General features: G+C 44.2%; 1 protein-coding gene across 12 annotated transcripts in view; it reads right to left on the reverse strand.

Annotated features, from left to right (window-relative positions):
* LOC130291184 (uncharacterized) overlaps window positions 1-23,365 on the reverse strand; it is a 150,602-nt gene that overhangs the window by 13,978 nt on the left and 113,259 nt on the right. For 8 of the 12 annotated variants that reach the window (XM_056539686.1, XM_056539685.1, XM_056539684.1 and 5 more), the window contains 3 exons: window positions 16,315-16,532; window positions 11,102-11,226; window positions 6,124-6,209 (listed from right to left, as the gene is read on the reverse strand). In XM_056539686.1, the coding sequence (XP_056395661.1) occupies window positions 6,124-6,209; window positions 11,102-11,226; window positions 16,315-16,326 (223 nt within the window). In that variant the 5' untranslated portion in view covers window positions 16,327-16,532. Of the gene's footprint in view, window positions 1-6,123; window positions 6,210-11,101; window positions 11,227-16,314; window positions 16,555-16,669; window positions 16,796-18,549; window positions 18,584-21,874; window positions 21,966-23,365 lie in introns of those variants that run through there. The other 4 variants (XM_056539687.1, XM_056539690.1, XM_056539692.1 and 1 more) reach the window with 4 other exon arrangements.

Raw genomic sequence — 23,365 nt, forward strand, 5'->3', positions numbered from 1 at the left:
CCACATAAAGCAGGCAGTGTTCCCCCACATAAAGCAGTGTTCCCCCACATTAGGCAGGCAGTGTTCCCCCCACATTAGGCAGGCAGTGTTCCCCCACATTAGACAGGCAGTGTTCCCCCACATTAGGCAGGCAGTGTTCCCCCACATAAAGCAGGCAGTGTTCCCCCACAGAAAGCAGGCAGTGTTCCCCCACATTAGGCAGGCAGTGTTCCCCCACATTAGGCAGGCAGTGTTCCCCCACATTAGGCAGGAAGTGTTCCCCCACATTAGGCAGGAAGTGTTCCCCCACATTAGGCAGACAGTTCCCCCACATTAGGCAGACAGTTCCCCCACATTAGGCAGGCAGTGTTCCCCCACATAAAGCAGGCAGTGTTCCCCCACATTAGGCAGGCAGTGTTCCCCCACATAAAGCAGGCAGTGTTCCCCCACATTAGGCAGGCAGTGTTCCCTCACATTAGCAGTGCTGGGAGTTGTAGTTTTGCAACATCTGGAGGTCCACAGGTTGAAGACCACTGATGTAGGTAGTGTTCCCCCGCAGACATACAGCCTCCAGCCATATACAGTGTATGGCTGGAGGCTGTATGCCTGTGTACTGCCCACTTCAGTGCTCCGACCACTGCTCTGGCTATAGCAGTAGGTCTCGGGACCGGTGGTCGGAGCACCGAAGATGACGTGCTGCTGGTCACTTACCAAGCTGGCCAGCGTGCGTCTTCCTCCTTCTCTATCCTCCGGTCCTCAGTGCCTTCATTTCCATGGGGGCATGACGTCCCGGCGTGCGCTTTGTCCCGGCGGCCCTGCGTTTTTAAACTTAACGTGGGGCCGCAGGGAGTAAATAGTGATGGGGGGGGGAATTGCCCCGTCGCTACAGGACGGGCAAACACTGGCTCTGCTTGGGGCCCCAAGCAATTGCTTGGTTTTCCTATCCTGTTGCGACCTCCCCCGCCGAACCCCTGGGACTGGCTCTCCCAACCCCTGGGGTTCGATCGAACCCAGGTTAAGAATCACTGCTCTAGAGAGAGTTCAGAGAAGATACTAAACTAGTACATGGATTGCAGGATAAAACTTACCAGAAAAGATTAAAGGACCTTAACATGTATAGCTTGGAAGAAAGTAGAGACAGAGGGGATATTATAGAGACTTTTAAATACATAAAGGGAATCAACACAGTAAAGAAGGAGAGCATAATGTATTTAAAAGAAGACAAACTACCACAAGAGGACATCCTTTTAAATTAGAGGGGCAAAGGTTTAAAAGTAATATCAGGAGAGAGTAGTGGGTGCATGGAATAGCCTTCCTGCAGAAGTGGTCGCTGCAAATACAGTGAAGGAGTTTAAGCATGCATGGGATAGGCATAAGGCTATCCTTCATATAAGATAGGGCCAGGGACAATTGATGGGATTCAGATTATTGGGCAGACTAGATGGGCCAAATGGTTTTGATCTGCCAAAACATTCTATATGCCAATGTTTCTATGTTTACCTGATGTTTATATTGCAGGGTTTATAAACAGGGATTGTCTTCATGAGACTATCCTTTAAAGTGTACCTGTCATTAGCAAAAACGTTTTATATAATGTAGAAAATAACATTATATGTATATTGTAATATACATTGGTTAAACAATGTGTATATATTTGTCCCTGCAGCTATTGCCTGTGTGTCTCTGTAAAGAGACCAAATACAGGAAGTGTGGGTGGACAAGCGGGGCTCTGTACACTGAGGACAAGCAGGGCCCTGTACATTGATGACAAGCAGGGCTCTGTGCACTGAGGACAAGCAGGGCTCTGTACACAGAGGACAAGCAGGACTCTGTACACTGAAGACAAGCAGGGCTCTGTACACTGAGGACAAGCAGGGCTTTGTACACTGAGGACAAGCGGGGCTCTGTACACTGAGGACAAGCAGGGCTCTGTACACTGAGGACAAGCAGGGCCCTGTACATTGATGACAAGCAGGGCTCTGTGCACTGAGGACAAGCAGGGCTCTGTACACCGAGGACAAGCAGGGCTCTGTACACCGAGGATAAGCAGGGCTCTGTACACCGAGGACAAGCAGGGCTCTGTGCACCGAGGACAAGCAGGGCTCTGTGCACCGAGGACAAGCAGGGCTCTGTACACCGAGGACAAGCAGGGCTCTGTACACTGAGGACAAGCAGGGCTCTGTACACTGAGGACAAGCAGGGCTCTGCACACTGAGGACAAGCAGGGCTCTGCACACTGAGGACAAGCAGGGCTCTGTACACTGAGGACAAGCAGGGCCCTGTACACTGAGGACAAGCAGGGCTCTGTGCACTGAGGACAAGCAGGGCTCTGTGCACTGAGGACAAGCAGGGCTCTGTACACTGAAGACAAACAGGCAATAGCTTCAGGGATAGTGTTGAGCGGCATAGGCCATATTCGAATTCGCGAATATTTGCGAATATATGAACGAATATTCGTCATATATTCGCTAAATTCGCATATTCGCGTTTTATTTTCGTATATGCGAAAAGTCGCGTATGCGAAAATTTGCATATACAAAAATCAGCTCAAGCGAAAATTCGCATATGCGAAAATTAGCATATGCACATTTTCGCATATGCGAAAATTTGCACGCCAGTCTCGCGCAGTAGTATTAGAGCCTTCTTTACACCACACAAGCTGGAAGCAGAGAGGGATGATCACTGTGATGTGTACTGTGATTAAAAATAAATAAAAAATAAATAGAAAAAAAGAATATTTGTAATTACGAATATATAGTGCTATATTCGCGAATATTCGCGAATTCGCGCATATGCGATATTCGCGAATAAAATTCGCATTGCGAATATTCGCGAGCAACACTATTCAGGGACAGCATTTTTTTACTAAATAAACTACACATTTTTTAACCAACGTATATACACATAATGGTATTCTCTACATTATATAATGTTTTTGCAAACGACAGGTACACTTTACTGCCCTTGTGAACATAAAGATGATCATGCCTGCATGCCTATGGAGGTATATAAAGGCTTTATATTGTAGGTTAGGCTTTGTATGAATTGGTGCATGTTTAATTGGATGCCCTAATACAGAGGTATCCCCATAATGCAGTGCTGAAACACCATGTGGTGGCATGTGGAGGGACTTCATGTACTGCCATACAGGCTTTGGGTAGTGGCTTTGCCATTTGCATGAGTCTTTACATTTAGTGCTCATTTTGGGTTATAAGTACTGGGCACACAGATATAGTGTAATGATCCCCTTTCAAGTAGAGACTTTTCACCAATGGTTATAATTTCAAACAACACTAAAGGCTTGTTACCATGAAGGGGGGTGTCTCAGTCTGTAATATAGAGAGGGCTGAGGAAAAACGTTTTAAAGCGTAATGTGACTCTAAAGGGGGGGGGGGTTGATTTCCTGACTGTGGGAAATGTGCCACTCAAAGGCTTTAAGGGATAACCACAATTACTATTAGAGGAAAGTAAAAGTTTTTGTGGGATGAAATGTTTGGTCTCTTTTTCTGGGCCGCGATCCCAAATCTGAACACTAGAGGAAAGATGTTTCCATCAGTCACTGTGAGAAAGTGGAACCGGCTCAAACAGAAGGTTTAACAAAGCGAACACTGAATAAATGTCATCGCCCAAGAGGACTGTGCGCACAGAGCAAACCTACAGGACTGTAATGTATCATGACAGTGGGTGATTGGACGCTCGGGGATGTTTGCTAGTTCATCATCTGGCTTTAATCGTTCCATTCATGGCAATGTAAGTGGTGAGCCACAAGGTTCATTTACTAGGGTAGCAGCTAATGCACTAAACTATTAGAATAACACGACCGATATAAGGATTAGGGAATAATCCTTTAAACAAAAAACAACATTACAGTAACATGAATTATAATAAGCTTATTTGTTCAGGTGTATTGCACTTGTATTTAGTGAGCTCATGACATTGAAGGCATCAGTTCCCCAAAGTCCCAGAAAAGGTTCTCAGAGGTCTATTCAGAGGGCTTTTTTTATATACTTGTAGGCACTTACGTAAAGCGGACCTGCATATAAAATAAGGTCATGTCTGTATAGATCTTCTGACCCTTACATACCTCTCATTAGTTTATTGACCCCTCCAGTGCCGAGATAACAGATGAAAATATATGTAAATGAGGCTTCAGAGTCCACTGGGCGTTCCTCTTAGTTGTTAGAACCCAACACAGTCCGGCCCTTTCACCAGTTTGTCACTACCCGTGCTGGTCTCCTCTTCTCCCGGTAACCCTTGCCACACCCCTGTAATCCATCATCTGAGGGAAACGCCCACTAGGCTCCAAAAGTTATTTTGCATATCTATTTAAATTCAGTTTTCTCGGTCAATTAACTAATGAAAGGTATGTACGGATTCAGGGTCAAAACCCTATACAGCCATGCCCATACTTTATACCCTAAAAACCTGCTGACAGGTGGGTTTTAAGATATTTTGGTACAGATGCCAAACAAGCAGGGGTGGGTCATATTGCCCTTACAGAAGGGACCCGGCTCTCAGTAGGGAGCATGTGCTGCAGACGGCACGTGCTCCAATAATTTCTATGGAAGCGCCAAAGAGACCCGAGTACAGCACTTCGGCATCTCCGATGCTTCCATAGAAATGAATGGAGCATGTGCTGTCTACCGGTAGACGACACGCCCTCCGTTGGGGGTCCCAGCGGTCAGACTCACTGCCATGAGCTACTTATCCCCTATCCTGTGGAGGGAAGTTTTGGCTGGTGCAACTTAGAGCATTAAAAAAAATTATCATACAATATATGGTTAGTAACACAAAACTCTGTTTTTAGCCTAATTGTTTGCAGTCAGGCAAACAGTGGGTTCACCCATCAGCAGAATCCTTTAAGGATTCCAACTAACCCCAGCAACAGGGGGCAGTAGAGAGATCATTCTCTAGACTCACCACAGCAGGTATTGATTGGATTCACAATATCATAGTAATTTAGGTCAATGTTAAAGGGCCACTCCAGTGAAAAGTTATATTCCCCTACAAGTATACGTATGGTGATTTAAAATGCCTTCTCTGCTCTTCCCTCATACCGGATTCTCCGATTTCCCGATGGGGTGCCACTTTCAGTCCCTGTGCTACAAAGCATTACCAGCTGATTCACACTGGGGTTTGTGGGTGGACTCAGGGTCACGTTCTTAATGTAACTTAATAAGACTTGCTGAGTATCTGATTACTCTGAGGTCCCATGTGAACCGCAATGCAGTGGTACCAGAGCTGGCATTCCATTGGAAAAATGGAGTGTCCCATTAAGGAGGGAACCAGAGCAGACATTTACCACCACCATGGTTATGTTTGGATGGTGATATATTATTTTGGCTGGAGTGTTGCTTTAAAGGGGTACTCCGGCCCTGAGACATCTTATCCCCTATTCAAAGGATAGGGGATAAGATGTCTCACCGCGGGGGTCCCGCCGCTGGGGAAGCCCACAATCTTATATTCACCACCCACCTGTTTGAGCTGCACGCCGCGGTGCCATCTCACAAACAGCCGGGTGGCGACCACTGGTCGCCACCAGGCTGTTTGTGAGATGGCACCTCGGCGTGCAGCTCCAACAGGTGGGTGGTGAATACAAGATTGCGGGGGTACCCAGCGGCAGGACCCCCGTGGTGAAACATCTTATCCCCTATCCTTTGCATACGGGATAAGATGTCTCAGGGCCGGAGTACCCCTTTAACTTTTATTATTAAAATCAAGTCTTTGATTTAAACCTAGAAGGAGGAAGAAATAATGCCAAAAACCACAAGGCAAAACAACATGTGGTTTTTGAGAGAATTATAGAGTTTCTGCTATGTATTTTGGTGTGTCTTGTACAGGTGAAACAAGTAGTTTTTAAAAAAGCACTTCTAAAATTGGAATGTTCAAGAGGTCTGTTCATATTGTGTCCATATTGTGTCCAACCTATTCCAAAGTCAGCGAATTAGGCTGCAATACCAGACATGGATCATTGACATGAGCAGCACTATTTACAAGAAATTAGCACCTCAACATAATGGCTTTTACCCTATAAAGACATTTAATGGAAAAAAAATTATATATAAATAAATAAATATATAAATATATATATATATATATATATATATATATATATATATATATATATATATATACACAATCTACCTGCCAGCTCCACATGTTTTTCTTTTTTCAAGACATCTGCCGCTTTTCTTCCATTGTTTGGTGGACCTTTTTGTGGCTGAATATCTCTTCAACAAAAGTAAAACATATGTGTTATTTTCTGCTATTTAATAGTAAACTACCTTCCCATGTTTAAAAAAAAACAGTTTATCCAAATACTATATGGAGTAGAGCATTTTACATGGGACAATTTATGGCCAAAAGGGCTGATTATTGCCCACATGAATGACCTAGCGGTCAGTGTTTGCTCATTTGACAACTGATCGAGTACCCTAAAAAGCGTCTTTAGTGAGCAACACATGTTCCCATGTAAATATTTGATGTGGTGTCGGTAATAATGGATGTCAATGGCTGCACAATCCAGCGATCGTTTCTGTGGCCTGTCACTGACAAGAATTGGGCTAATGGTCTGCCCATGTAAAAGGAGCTCAACTTCCCTTCTAAATGACAGCCAATCCCATTGCAAGATATTTGCAACATTTCTAATACAAAGGGACAAATCTGAAGCCTAGACTGACCAGGTACACAGATGTGGATACTGGAATTAATATTTTTAGAGTACAACAAAAAAGCTACAATGGGATAACTCCAACCATTTTAGCTATCGCCATGATATAAAAGCCCCACACCCTCCTTCCCCTGTTTAGTCTTAATTTATTTTAAAGACCGCTCCCTGTCTGTCTCCAGGTTGGGTGTGGTTCTGCAGCTCAGTTCCATTGAAGTGAAAGGAGCCACAACTTACAATGGCCTCAACATACAATAGTTTCAACATACAATGGTCTTTTCTGGACTGGAATCTGCGAAGCGTGTCAATGGCTGGAAGAACCGACCAATCAGAATGGGCATTTCACTGGTAAAACTCCTGTATTACTGAAGTGCATGCACTGACTGGTGTCTGGTAGCGCCCCCTACAGTACAGGGAGGTATTACATGTTCTGTACTCTTTACCTGTGCCAGGGTTAGCTGTTCCTTTGGACACCAGGTGAGGGTCCATTTTACTATTTTTAGTACATTGCGTGTTCTGTACAGGACCCTGAAGAAGTTTCTGTCCTCTACATAGACCAGTGCTTCCCAAAGAGGGGGCCTCCAGCTGTTGCAAAACTACAACTCCCATCATGCCCGGACAGCCGGAGGCTGTCCGGGCATGCTGGGAGTTGTAGTTTTGCAACAGCTAGAGGCACTCTCTTTGAGAAACACTGAAATAGACAGTGATTACAGCTCCCAGCAGATCTTTCTTACTTTTATATGTAAGAATTTGCTTTATCTATATTAGTTTTCTACTTATTTTTGTTTACTCCTCACTTTTTCCTATTTTTGGATGACATTTTGGGGGCTTCAGAACCAATTACCAGGTTTCCATAGAGTTATGGTCACAACATACAATGGTTTCAACATACAATGGTCGTCCTGGAACCAATTAATATTGTAACTTGAGGGACCACTGTATTTACTGTTGATTTTAAAACTTAGACACACATGTGCGATGTGCGTCTAAGTTTTAAAATCAACAGTTAGGTCTATAACAACATCTAAATCTAATAGTTGTGGACTGCAGCCGCAACATTAGTGTATGTTTATTGTGTTATAGCGTGTAGTTACATGCTCTATCACTACCTTATTGAGATATTATGGATGGGACCTAACTGTTTGAATATTTTAATAACTGGCAATTAATTAAAAGTTACGTTTTATAGAGCGTTAATGCTGTTTAGTGGATGGTAAATTTAGGGTACCAATGATCACTTTGTTATTAATTGTAAATAGTGTTTGGAAATTTACCCTCCATCCATAGGTCCATTTGTGTTGGTATAAGTTGTAATACCACACCCAAAATAGAGACAGACAGGGAGCGGTCTTTGAAAGAAAATAGGCCTGTTTTTCGATTCCTGGATAACCACCTTAAGATAAACATGGTTGTTTCCCTCCAGAAACAGTGCCATCCTAGTCTTTTGGCTGTGTATGGTTTTGCTACTCAGCCCTATTCCCTTCATTGCATTACCAAGGCAATGCCAATAGTCGGTCCTCACCACCATACTGTCACTCCTGGCCAGGGCCGGCGTTGCAATTGCCCAGGGCCCCATCCCCCAGGGGGCCCCCTGAGGGCTGATCAGTGGCGGATCCAGGGGGGGGGGGGGATCCGCCACTGAGAAGCCCACTGGGGGCCCCGTCACATTCAGGACATCCCTGTGTCCCGAAAGATCTTTTCGGACACAAGGATGTCCTGATTACCTTTCTGCGGCCCCACGTTAACTTTAAAAATGCAGGGGCCGCGGGAAGGTAGCGCATGCAGGGATGTCACTGATGTCCGTGCGTGCGCCCATAGAAACAGAGGAGCGGAGCATCGAGGAGGAGGATGCTCGCATGGTAAGTTACCTGCACATCAGCTTGGGTGCTCTGACCACCACTCCTCCGGTCCTGGGACCTACTGCTATGGCCTATAGGTCATGACCCCTGACCGGAGGAGCAGTGGTCGGAGCACTGAAGTGGGGCAGTACACAGGCATACAGCCTCCAGCCATACACTGTATATGGCTGAAGGCTGTATGTTTGTGAGGGAGCTATACTGCACCTAATGTGGGGAACTATACTGCCAACCTAATGTGGGGAACTATACTGCACCTAATGTGGGGGAACTATACTGCACCTAATGTGGGGGAATTATACGGCACCTAATGTGGGGGAACCATCCTGCACCTAATGTGGGGGAACTATACTGCACCTTATGTGGGGAACTATACTGCACCTAATGTGGGGAACTATACTGAACCTAATGTGGGGGAACTATACTGCACCTAATGTGGGGGAACTATACTGCAACTAATGTGGGGGAACTGTACTGCACCTAATGTGGGGGAACCATACTGCACCTAATGTGGGGGAACCATAATGCACCTAATGTGGAGGAACTATTATGCACCTAATGTGGGGGAACTATACTGCACCTAATGTGGGGGAACTATACTACACCTAATGTGGGGGAACTATACTGCACCAAATGTGGGGGAACTATACTGCCAACCTAATGTGGGGGCGAACTATACTGCCATCCTAATGGGGGGAACTATACTGCCAACCTAATGTGGGGGAACTACAACCTAATGTGGGGGAACTACAACCTAATGTGGGGGAACTATACTGCACCTAATGTGGGGAACTATAGTGCACCTAATGTGGGGGAACTATACTGCACCTAATGTGGGGGAACCATAATGCACCTAATGTGGGGGAACTATAATGCACCTAATGTGGGGGAACTATACTGCAATTAATGTGGGGGAACTATACTGCACCTAATGTGGGGGAACTATACTACACCTAATGTGGGGGAATTATACTGCCAACCTAATGTGGGGGGAACTATACTGCCATCCTAATGTGGGGGAACTATACTGCCAACCTAATGTGGGGGAACTACAACCTAATGTGGGGGGACTTATACTGCCAGCCTAATGTGGGGGAACTGTGCTGTCAATCTAATGTGGGGGAACTACAACCAAATGTGGGGAAACTATACTGCCAGCCTAATGTGGGGGAACTATACTGCCAGCCTAATGTGGGGGAACTACAACCTAATGTGGGGGAACGATATTGACAACCTAATGTGGGGGAACTATACTGCAAACCTAATGTGGGGGAACTATACTGCACCTAATGTGGGGGAACCATAATGCACCTAATTTGGGGGAACTATAATGCACCTAATGTGGGGGAACTATACTGAAATTAATGTGGGGGAACTATACTACACCTAATGTGGGGGAACTATACTGCACCTAATGTGGGGGAACTATACTACACCTAATGTGTGGGAACTATACTGCCAACCTAATGTGGGGGGATCTATACTGCCATCCGAATGTGGGGGAACTATACTGCCAACCTAAGGTGGGGGAACTACAACCTAATGTGGGGGGACTTATACTGCCAGCCTAATGTGGGGGAACTGTGCTGTCAATCTAATGTGGGGGAACTACAACCAAATGTGGGGGAACTATACTGCCAGCCTAATGTGGGGGAACTATACTGTCAGCCTAATGTGGGGGAACTACAACCTAATGTGGGGGGATCTATACTGCCAACCTAATGTGGGGGAACTATACTGACAACATAATGTGGGGGGGGGGGAACTATACTGCAAACCTAATGTGGGGGAACTATACTGCAAACCTAATGTGGGGGGAACTGTACAAAAATATAAAATTGTACTATTCTGATCCCTATAACTCTCATTTTTCTGTATATGGGGATGTTTGAGTGTAATTTTTTGCGCTGTGATTTGTAGTTATGTGATTTGTAGATGTTCCATGAAGCTGTTCTTATATGCTTTGTTAAAGCTCTGCTTGACCTTTCTGAACTGTATTGATCCTTCAGTGTATGACCAGAACTGCTGACCTTGAGCCTGAACTGCTTTCCATTACTTTATTGCCTGTATCTTACTCTGCTTCATATTGCCTGCTCAAGACCCATGCCTAAAACAAGACCAGCCTTTACCTGGTCCCTGGCTGCCTTGAACAGATGTGTTTTGGTCCACTGGACCAGTCACTACCCACACCAGGATCACCTATAGGGTAGTGACTTGGCGCCATCTAGCAGATAAATCCAGCTTCTGTATCCTGGAGTGAGATAAATGGTAAAAACCTAGAGGTTACTTAAAATCCTCTCCTGAGTTTGGCCCAAAGTCAAACCAGTTGGGCAGCACAGAGGGTCCACACTAGTTTTTTGTTATGACCAAAGAGAACTCATGGACAAGAGTGGCACTGTTTCTCGAAGAAAATAGCCATGTTTTTCTAATCTCATACAATACATACTGTAGGGCCCCTATTTAGACCTTGAAAAGATTAAACCATACTGAAATTGAGATTTATAATACCTAAAGAGACTTAATAATAGAGTACAAATCCATGATGACAGAGAATCAATGAGGAGTTAAAATCTATACGCTCAATAGTTCCTGCACATACCTAACTTTCTCTTTAATGGGACTCAAATGCGTTGGGGTGCGAGAGGATCCATGACGGTCTGAACTGCTAATCCAGAATATTTTTTCTTTTTGTCGGTTTCCTCTGGGATCGTCATTCCACAACTTCTATTTGTGTTATAGACAGACACAATTGATTAAATTACATCATACAATTTATCATCTTAGTCTATGTGTAACAAGATATTGAAGAATGGAACAAGACATGAAGGATTTACACTGTAAGATTACTAGTGGAAACTTCTGGGATAGTCCTGGGAAAATCCGAACGAACGAGAGCCATACCTATGTGAACCAAAAATTAGCTTTCACATTGTGGGGATTCAGCGAAAACTTGATAAAAAATAGAATCCGCATCTTTAAATCATTACCAGAGAGCAATGAAGATTGTTAGAGCCCTGGGAATATATTGCGGTGGAGCTGCCCTCCTCTGTTTTTTTGAAAGGAGGAAAGAATAACTAAATAACAGTCTTAAAGGGGTACTCCACTGGCCAGCATTCGGGACTAAATGTTCCGAGCGCTGTTTTCGTGCTGAGAGGGTTGGCCACGCCCCTCTGGACATCATGGCCATGCCCCCTTGATGCAAGTCTATGGGAGGGGGAGTACTGTGAAAAATAATGCGAATATTCGTAATTGCGAATATTTAGCACTACAGGGTGGGCCATTTATATGGATACACCTTAATAAAATGGGAATGGTTGGTGATATTAACTTCCTGTTTGTGGCTCATTAGTACATGTGAGGGGGGAAACTTTTCAAGAGGGGTGGTGACCATGGCGGCCATTTTGAAGTTGGCCATTTTGAATCCAACTTTTGTTTTTTCAATAGGAAGAGGGTCATGTGACACATCAAACTTATTGGGAATTTCACAAGAAAAACAATGATGTGCTTGGTTTTAAGTAACTTTATTCTTTCATGAGTTATTTACAATTTTCTGACCACCTATAAAATGTGTTCAATGTGCTGCCCATTGTGTTGGATTGTCAATGCAACTCTCTTCTCCCACTCTTCACACACTGAAAGCAACACCGCAGGAGAAATGCTAGCACAGGCTTCCAGTATCTGTAGTTTCAGGTGCTGCACATCTCGTATCTTCACAGCGTAGACAATTGCCTTCAGATGACCCCAAAGATAAAAGTCTAAGGGGGTCAGATCGGGAGACCTTGGGGGCCATTCAACTGGCCCATGACGACCAATTCACTTTCCAGGAAACTGTTCATCTAGGACTGCTAGGACTGACACTCAATGGGGTGGTGCACCATCTTGCTTACATTATGGGTGTCAGGTCGGAGCATTCCTTGATGAACAGTTTCCTGGAGAGTGGATTGGTCGTCGTGGGCCAGTTGAATGGCCCCCAAGGTCTCCCGATTTGACCCCCTTAGACTTTTATCTTTGGGGTCATCTGAAGGCAATTGTCTATGCTGTGAAGATACGAGATGTGCAGCACATGAAACTACGGATACTGGAAGCCTGTGCTAGCATTTCTCCTGCGGTGTTGCTATCAGTGGGAGAAGAGTGGGAGAAGAGGGTTGCATTGTCAATCCAACACAATGGGCCGCACATTGAACACATTTTATAAGTGGTCAGAAACTTGTAAATAACTCATGAAAGAATAAAGTTACGTTACAACCACATCATTGTTTTTCTTGTGAAATTACCAATAAGTTTGATGTGTCACATGACCCTCTTCCTATTGAAAAAACTAAAGATGGATTCAAAATCGCCGACTTCAAAATGGCCGCCATGGTCACCACCCATCTTGAAAATTTCCCCCCTCACATATACTAATGTGCCACAATCAGGAACTTAATATCACCGACCATTCCCATTTTATTAAGGTGTATCCATATAAATGGCCCACCCTGTATATTCGCAATATTCGCAAATTCGCAAATATGCGATATTCGTGATAAATATTCGCATTGCGAATATTCACGCCCAACACTACTGGTTTTATTGGTAATTTTGGTCTTAGTTTTTGTTAGATATGGTCCCTAACAGTATGATGGTAATATGTATGGTGATAATATTTCTCCTTGTATACTGTGCACGATATAGCAACACGTGTTTCAGTCCGAAGACCTTCCTCCGGGGGTCAGGTCGAAGGTCTTCGGACTGAAACACGTGTTGAGGTGGCGGCATCCTGGGACGTACGGCATTCAGAGAACAGTGTGGTTGGTGTTATTCCTCTGTGGATTGGTATTATCCTCCATTTGGCTAGTCTTGATCTCATTATATCCTGCATTTGCACTTTGACAAAGGACAGATTTCTGTCCGAAACGCGTCCAGTATTGCCCACCGTTGTTGATGCATTGATTTTATATCAATAAACTGAATTTGCAAGATTCTGCTGGATCATCTTTATCCTTCTTCATTACGTTGTGCACCTGATCCAGGCGGATCCGTGCAAAATCTCTGGGGCAGGGGAGCTGACTCACATTTGTGCACATTTGCACTTTTTGTCCCTTATACTTAGTATGTAACTCTGCCCACATTGCAACACTTCGTTATTTATACCATCGCGACCACTTATGTAGGCAGGTTGCATGGGCCCTCCTCTCATGATATAGCTTCATACTACTAGATCCTTTTTCCACAACGTTTATTACATTTTTAGACACTTGTGCTTACTATCTATATATGTGGAGCTATTTACACAAAATTATACGCAAAATGAATAATCTTTATTATTAAAAAATATAACATACAGTAAAATCCATATTAAAAGACAAGGAGGAATGCAACAACAGAAGGTGGCAGCCTAATGTGGATTATTCATTTTGTGTATCATTTTGTGTAAATAGCTCCATTTTTTCTTTGGGTAATTACATTTTGATTGGAGTCTATATTTATAGCCTTATAGGCCTATTTATTGCCCATCCGTTTTTTTTGCGGTACGTTATTTTATACTTTATGGGTAGCCACTACATGTGGCACTATTTAGATAATTATCCATGAATATTCCGCAGGGTGTGTAGCTTTTACGTGTTTGTCCTGTTTGTGTATTAAGTGACGTTGACTACAATGACTAAAATGATTTATAAAGTGCGACTTTTCTTTAAAAAAAGTTTGTTGCAAAGCCCCCAATTTATCGCAAATCTACATCAGCCCAGACCTGGCTTACAAAACTGGCTGTGGAGAGAATTTTAAGAAAGTCCCAATTTTTTTGTTTTGTTCGCAGGGTAAAAAGTCACAGAAAAATCGCAGAGGAGGAATCATACAAAGTAGTGTTCTGAAGTCATTTTTAATTATATTTTGCTTGCGTGCCCCAAATTTATTTTCAAAACACAATTTCTAAAGACTCACAATGATAAATGTACCTCTTTATCAGGGTTTTCCAAATAGTGTGCCTCCAGTTGTTGCAAAACTACAATTCCCAGCATGCCTGGACAGCTGAGGTTCGCAACAGCTGGAGACACACTGTTTTGAAAACCCTGCTTGATATGTTTCGGATAGATATAAACAAATCGGAAGGTTGGGTTAAGAAATTTTTCATTTAAATTAATGTTAAGAAGTGTTGTGCACTTAGGACCTGTGGACAGTTTTCATTGTTAGGGCTTGTTCACATTGCCCTTGTGCTCCGGTAAAGGGAACTCCGTCAGCTAGTCCGTAAGAACGACTGGAGTCGAGCACAGAGAAAAATATTGCACATCCTATTATTTTTCATCGCTCAACTCCTGTAAAATACCAGACACCTGATGGATTCCATTCAAGACAATAGGATTCGTCAGGACCAGTTGTGCTCTGGCCCATTTTGGGTCCTTTTGGCACAAAAAATAGAAGAGCCGAACGGACCCAAAACAGGATAGAGCACAACGACAATATGAACTTAGTCTTATGTATGAAATGGGCTAAATTGTTTATCTGTATATATAAAACTGAATGTGTGTGTATGTTCCTTCCAGCATCACGTCCAAACGGCTAAAGATATTAACATGAAACTTGGCCACATGTTACTTATATGTCAACAACAAACATAGGAAAGGTGATTTGACCCTTACTCACCCCCATTTGCCAGGGGCAGGGTTTTTGTTTCAATACCTGGTACACATATTACGGGTCGTAATATGAGGACGGGATGTGAGGTCGGGATAAGAGGTAGGGACAGGAGGTCGAGATAGGAGGATGGGATATGAGGTCGGGATAGGAGGTCGGGATAGGAGGTTGGTATAGGAGGTCGGGATAGGAGGTCGGGATACGAGGATGGGATACGAAGACGGGATACGAAGACGGGATACGAGGTTGTGAATAGGACGGGATAGGAGGACGGGATGGGAGGACGGGATGGGAGGACGGGATAGAAGGTCGGGATAGGAGGTCGGGATAGGAGGTCGGGATAGGAGGTTGGGACAGGAGGTCGGGACAGGAGGTCGGGACAGGAGGTCGAGATAGGAGGACGGGATATGGGATAGGAGGTCGGGATAGGAGGTCGGGATAGGAGGTCGGGATACAAGGTTGGGATACGAGGATGGGATACAAGGACGGGATACAAGGTTGAGATAGGAGGACGGGATAGGAGGTCGGGATAGGAGGTCGGGATGGGAGGACGGGATAGGAGGATGGGTTAGGAAGTCTGGATAGGAGGTTGAGATAGAAGGACGGGATAGGAGGATGGGATAGGAAGTCGGAATAGTAGGTCGGGATAGGAGGATGGGATAGGAGGTCGGGATAGGAGGTCGGGATAGGAGAACAGGATAGGAGGTCGGGATAGGAGGTCGGGATATGAAGACGAGATATGGGGTTGGGATATGACAATATATGAGGACGGGATATGAAGTCAAAAGCTTCCTCTGTTAATTTTCCCCCACAACAAGGATTAGGAAGGAAAAACCGGGCAACGCCGAGTACTCAGCTATTAATTGATAAAGAAAACTTTGGTATATGACAAGAGTATTGCATTTACAGGAGTCCTGGCTTAAGTTTTTAACACAATCATAGCAGAAGAAGTCAGATCCGACAATCTAAAGGACATACAGCCAATGCTATTTACATTATGTTAACATGTAAAGACATTGAGGTTATTTAGTTTATGGGGAGGGATTACATGTGAAATCTAGTAAGTCGAACAAGTTGGTCTTTTTTGTCAACTTTGTAACTATTATCAAAAAAAAGAGGCAATACATGTTCCCTCCCCGTCTATAGGAAAGCATTACCGCCAACTACCTTTATAGAACGTCCTCTATTATTATGGCTTACCTGTTCTTGCATGACATCTGCTATTGAGCCCTCCGTACCGACATATAGAAATGACAGGTGAATATTGTTTCCAGCCTCAGATATGTTCCAGCCTTTGGCTTTTCTGCATAGCTTTGCTGTCTGTATCTGGAGAGTTGGATTCTGCAGCAATTGTTATTTTGTTGTCACAGTGACAAGCCTGTTGGGCCTGCACCCCGCAGGTACTGTATATCGAAAACCTGATGGGAATTATCACAAAGACTAAACAAAAGGGTAAAGCTTTTCTGCTTGTCCAAAGAAAAACAAACACAGAACTCCGACTGACAAAGCAGGTAAATATTAACCGGACGTATATTTAGTACACATGAGATTCTACCTGGATAATGATCATAGTGACCTAAGAGTATACAGGATGGGGGTCGTATCCACACTGGAGACCTGGAGACACTGCCCTATGTGCAAGTAGCATCATACCCATGGCGTCACCTGGAGAAAAGCTATTCTGGATGAAATGAATTTGATTCAGTAACCCTTAATTACACACACACACACATATATATATATATATATATATATATATATATATATATATATACAGTGAGAAAATAAAGAGATTAATGATGGACATTTTATGTTTCTGTTTTATATTTTGATACTAGCTGAGTACCCGGCGTTGCCCGTTTTTTTCTTCCTTATCCTTGTTGGGGAGGAAAATAAACAAAGGAGGAAGCTTTTGACTTCATATCCCGTCCTCATATATTGTTGTCATATCCCAACCTCATATCCCGTCCTCATATATCAGCCTCATATCCCGTTCTTATATCCCGACCTCATATCCCGTCCTCATATGCGTCCTCATATCCCGACCTCATATCTTGACCTCCTATCCCATCCTCATATCCCATCCTCATATCTCGTCCTCATATCCCGACCTCCTATCCCGTCCTCATATCTCGACCTCATATCCCGACCTCCTATCCTGTCCTAATATTCCGTCCTCATATCTCAACCTCATATCCCATCCACATATCTTGACCTCATATCTCGTCCTCATATCCCAACCTCATATCTCATCATCATATCCCGACCTCCTATCCCGTCCTCATATCTCGACCTCACATCCCGACCTCCTATCCCGTTCTCATATCCCAACCTCCTATCCCGTCCTCATATCTCGACCTCCTATCCCGTCCTCATATCCCGACCTCCTATCCCGTCCTCATATCTCGACCTCATATCCCGACCTCCTATCCTGTCCTCATATCCCGTCCTCATATCCCAACCTCATATCTCATCATCATATCCCGACCTCCTATCCCGTCCTCCCATCTCGACCTCAAATCATTTGCATGGGATTTTAAACAAAAACCCCGACCGTCACAAATGGGGGTAGTTAAGGGTTAAATGAACTATCCTATATTTTCAGTGGACATATAAGTAACATGTGACCAAGTATTATCGAAATATCTCTAGCCGTTTGGAAGTTATGCAGTAACATATATTTCCCATTGACTTGCATGGGACTTTAAACATAAACCCCGCCTCTGGCAAATCGATTTTTTATGTTTTCTATATGAATTTAACAGAAAATAAAATCATGGCCTGCTCCAATGGATGCTGTATTATATTTCCCCCCCCACAATGTCCTGTGCAGGAGGCCTTAGTGTAACGTAACTGTGTTTCCTGAGGGAACGTGAACCTGATTGTAAGCAAAACCTTCAGGTCATCTTAGGACTTGCAGTATCTTTGTGTATATCTGCGAATGATTTTATTAGCTCTTTTAAGTATTCAGCTTATACTTAAGGTTCAGTATTCTTTCATCAGATGTGCCAAGAAGAAAAAGGATAACTGAGTTTCAAAATATTCCCATACAACCACCACATGGTGAGATGCTGCTGGGAAAAGATTTATTTTTGTTCAATGCATTACTAATAATAAGAACCCAGGAATAAGTATTCTCCATTTAAGAATCAGAAGAACAACGGATGTCATTAGTGAGGACAGGATAGGTGCATGTACGGGGACAGGTTGGGTGCCTGTAGGGTATTGTTTGGGATCACTAAGAATGAAATGTATTATTTAAAAACTTATGCTTAACTTATGGCCTTAGAATAAAATATTCCCCACTAATTTTGTTTAGGAATCCTGGTGTTTTCAATTCTTTAAAATTGATAAAATGGGCCTTGTAGGGTCATAACATAGCAGGGCCATTCACTCCTTCACTCATGCGCTCCATTTTTTCCTAAGTTTACATACGGTAATAAGTCCATAGCCCCACAAGTGCTGCGCCATTATTTAGGCTCTACCGCAAAAGTTGTCAAAATTTCATGACATCACTTCCTGCTCTGCAGCCATTGGCCGATCCTGCACCATGCAGACTTCCTGTTTCCCAGCTTCCTGCACGCACTCTGCACATAATACCATATTTTTCGCCCTATAGGATGCACCGGCATATGAGACGCACCTCATTTTAAAGGTGCAAAATCTAGAAAAAAAAGATTCTGAACCCAACAGTGATCTTCAACCTGCGGACCTCCAGATGTTGCAAAACTACAACTCCCAGCATGCCCGGACAGCCGTTGGCTGTCCGGGCATGCTGGGAGTTGTAGTTTTGCAACATCTGGAGGTCCGCAGGTTGAAGACCACTGGTAGGAGGTAGTACTCACGTGCCCCCGCCGCTCCGGACCCGTCACCGCTGCCCTGGATGTCGCTTCATCGCTGTCGCCGCGTCCCCGTGGTGTCCCCGACGCTCCGGACGTCTTCTTCCCCGGGATCCTCGCTCTCAGTTGCCGTCATCACGTCGCTACGCACTCCGCTCCTATTAGATGACGGGACGGCGTGCGCGACGACGTGATGACGTCGAAGGAGAGCACCGGCCATGCAGGGGATCCCGGCCCGGAGCAGACACCGAGGAGGCGGGTAAGGTCCCTCCCGGTGTCCTGTAAGCTGTTCGGGACGCCGCGATTTCACTGCGGCGGTCCTGAACAGCCCCACTGAGCAGCCGGGTTAGTGTCACTTTCGCTTCAGACGCGGCGGTCAGCTTTGATCGCCGCGTCTGAAGGGTTAATACAGAGCATCACAGCGATCGGTGATGTCCTGTATTAGTAGCGGGTCCCAGCCGTTGATGGCCGGATGGAACGACCCGATAGGTTTGTGTATTCGCCGTATAAGACGCACCAACTGGGGAAGAAAAAGTGCGTCTTATACGGCAAAAAATACGGTACTTGTAATCCCGGGAGCTCTCTGCTCCCTCCTAGTTACTCTCTCTGTTTTTGGTCAGAGGCAGCTAAAAGTTTACTTTTTTAACTGTTTAGGTTTATTTGTGGTTACTTTAAAGGAATATGCAACCAGTCAAACATTGGTGTATATGTGATGACATATGGGAGACTCTTTTATTTTCTAGGGCCTCATCATACAATATGAATTCGAGTAGAATACAGACATAGTGCACATCTACAATCTTGTATAATGATCTGATTGCTTCTCAGCACAATATCAAAAACTAACAGGTTGTTAGTATACATTTTTGATCAAAAAGTACAAGCCCACTCGCCACGTCAAGGCCACCTATTTAGAGTGGGTCCCTAACATCCCTAGCATAAAATGGCGTAGCACCGGGCGGCGACCACCACCGCCGCGACACAGGTGCCCACGGGGGGGGGGGGGGGAGCGACCCACTGGCAGAGCGGCCCCAATGCCTCTCAAACCAGTCTATAGGCCGCACCCGCCCGCAGACACAGCGCCACGGCAGCAACGGACGCCGCCCCGCACCACACCAGTGTGAACAAGGTCTAATGGCTCACTTACCTTGCTCTCCCAGTCAGACTGGGAGGCAGCTAGGAGTGAAATGGCCCTAGTGTGGCTAATTACCACCTATATAGGTTTGGGCTGAGGGGGTGGGGAAGAGTGCAGCACATGTTCAAAAAAAAAAAAAAAAAGGGGAAGATAGAAATCACAATATGAATTCGAGTAGAATACAGACATAGCGCACATCTACAATGCTTCAATGCTTCACCATATTATCATGAAATGTGAGGACTCTATCATAACATTTCTGGGAAAAGTCCTTGTAAATCTCTATGAGGTGATTAGTAACCATTTACATCTGCGGTTATGAACGTGATAGATATGTTTTCAATGAAAGCATTCAACAGGCACATTCCTATTATGTCACTTATGGCAGCACACGTGTAAATACCACAACACCTACCTAACGACAATCCCACATATGTCAACCATATCAGATAATGACTGACAGGGACTCTGTGATGGATGTATTTCTTAACGGTAACTAAATAATACATCCTACTAAACAGCATAAAATAGTATCTGATATTCATTCAGCATTTTATTTAGCATTTTATTTAGCATTCTTTTCCCCGTCTTTAGTGAAATGTTTATAAGCAAAGATGTTAACCGTATTGTGCCTTCGTACAGGACTGGATTTCACGATGGTGGAATGTAGGCGAGAAATATAGACACTAATAAGAACTCGATTCATATTAGCAATGGCAAAATTATTGTCACATAACCTGGTCTAAAGAAAGCCGTACACATCTCGCCCAGTCGCCCAAGATACATCAATTCTTAACTTGGAGCAAAGTTGGGAGGCTTCCATACACATTAGATGGCCGGCTGGTCCTACTAAAGACTGTAGACTCAGCAGACACATGTCCAATTGGTATGGGGTCTTTAGAATGGGTTGGTATGTCACCAACTATAGGGGTTCTACTTTTGCCTTCTCCATGTTGTACAGTTATAGATTGTAAAAATAGTATATGCTTCCATATTGTATAGTGCCTAAATACTAATTAGTGTCATACAATAGAGTTGCCTTAATGCCTTAAAGGGGTTGCCGCATAATTAAAGTTTCCATGTCATTTAGAAAAACTTGCAGGGATCTCTGTCTAGCTTCTTCGAATGACTCTTTTATAAGTCCATGGCTACCGCGAGCTTCTCTTTGCTCATTCTGACGATCGGTAAGGGTCTGTTACAACTATTGACTCTGTGACATGTCAAAAGATTTTGTAAATGAAGGTTACACTTGAAGACTTTTGCGACATCCATATATTAGGGAATAACTGTATGATTGGAGGGGGGGATGACTATTGGGACCCTCTGCAATTACGAGAATGGAAACTCAAGTCTCCCATTGGATTGGAGTGATGGCCATGCGTGCTTACTGCCACTCCATTAATTTCTTACTGTATGGCCAAGTACAGTGCCACCACCAATACTGTTATCCACTATGAGACACAATGCAAATGTGGTGTCTGGGGTGTTGCAGGGTCTGGTGGTATTAACCCTGTGGGGGTAAGGTGTTATTAACCCCTGATTTGTTGAGACACCAGGATGTGGTTGTTTTCTGTATATGGCTCTGTGACAACCAACCCAACTTAAACTTCTTTTTAAACAGTCTTTACAAATATACAGTTTCTCTAGAGGCATCCGGGATGCAGGATGCCTTGCAGGCTTGCTTGGACTTGTAGTATTGAGATTAATGCAGGCCACTGTGCTACTAATTGTATGCTTGAGTTGAGTAGTAGTCACTAGAAATTGTAGATAGAGCTTGGTAACTCACATTTTGAAGTGGCTGCTTAGGCTTTGGCCTAGATGAGATGAATTTAGTAGTATATGCTGATTGTGCTTGGCTGAAATCCAGGAGATAAGAGAGTGAGAATAGAGACTACAGCCCCTTATATACTAAGGAGGCTGGACTAAAGCCCATTGGTTGCAAAGCCTGTAGGTCCTGTACCCAGGGAACATCACATGACAGTAGATCACATGACCCAGGAAGGTCCTATACATTTGTACAACTTTATATACAATGAACAATATGCACAATACATTTACAATGCATTTATGGAAGGTGAGCAAGGGGTGAGCCCTGCAGGAGAGCCCTATGGACTGCAGGGACTCTTCCTGAGGGGACTTAGGGAGGGTACAGGACCATGTACTGTACCGGGACATCACACAAACAAATTAATACCACCATATAGTGCTCAAATAACACTGATGAACTAACAACTACACAATTATTATTATGATTAGTGGCGGTGATCTTTATTATATCGGTAGAGTTTAATCCTTATTATCCTTTGCCCACTGAATTACTCAAAGCAGGTGTTGTTTCTCATGTTATTAAAGACGTATGTTCTGGAACAGAATCAAGTGAAATTTACATTTTTATTGCCATTACAAAAGTAGTTGCTCCCTCCATGTATACTGTTATGTTGGCTATTGCACCCAGTCATAGGATTAAAGCATTCCTCAAGCCACAGACGTAATGTTGATTTCCAAGTGTAAAAAGGGATCCGTAAGATCTTGGGCAGTAAAATCCAATCTGTTACTCACATGTGCACTGGGGCTGATATTTACATCACACGCAGAAGAACTGCACATGCTTCAGATCAGACCATCTTGGGAAACGATGAGAAAGTGATGCACACAGACAAGCTCGAACAGGGACATTTTTGTATAAGATTATGTGTCCTAAGAAATATTACATTACGGTTCTTCACCTTACTGCAGGGCATTGCTAGAGTGAGTTGTGGGGATCTGCCACAGCTGTGAACTGCCCAGGGCACCAACATACCACTCTGCATAGGGTATATTTATACAAATTTAGGGTAGCAAACTGAAGCTTAGCCCTTGGTAAGAGAAAGCCTAGCTATAACCTTCTTGTTAACTAAAGCAAGGGTTTGTCCACTTGTGGTGTATAAGCTGTGGACTTTCCACACAGAATTTTTGTGTGGTAGATCGTATACATTAAAGGAGTAGTACAGTGGTGACCCAGTGGTGAACAACTTATCCCCTATCCTAAGGATAGGGGATAAGTTTGAGATCGCAGGGGGTCCGACCGCTGGGGCCCCCTTTGATCTCCTGTACGGAGCCCCGACAGCCCGCGGGATGCAACTGCAACGCCCCCTCAATACAAGTCTATGGCAGAGCCGAAGCGCTATCGGCAATCTTCGGCTCTGCCATAGACACCCGCTATCTGGCCGGAGAGCCTGGCCCCCGTACAGAGAGATCGCAGGGGGCCCCAGCGGTCGGACCCCCCGCAATCTCAAAC

This window comes from Hyla sarda, chromosome 9, assembly GCF_029499605.1.
Source record: "Hyla sarda isolate aHylSar1 chromosome 9, aHylSar1.hap1, whole genome shotgun sequence".
Lineage (NCBI taxonomy): Eukaryota > Metazoa > Chordata > Amphibia > Anura > Hylidae > Hyla > Hyla sarda.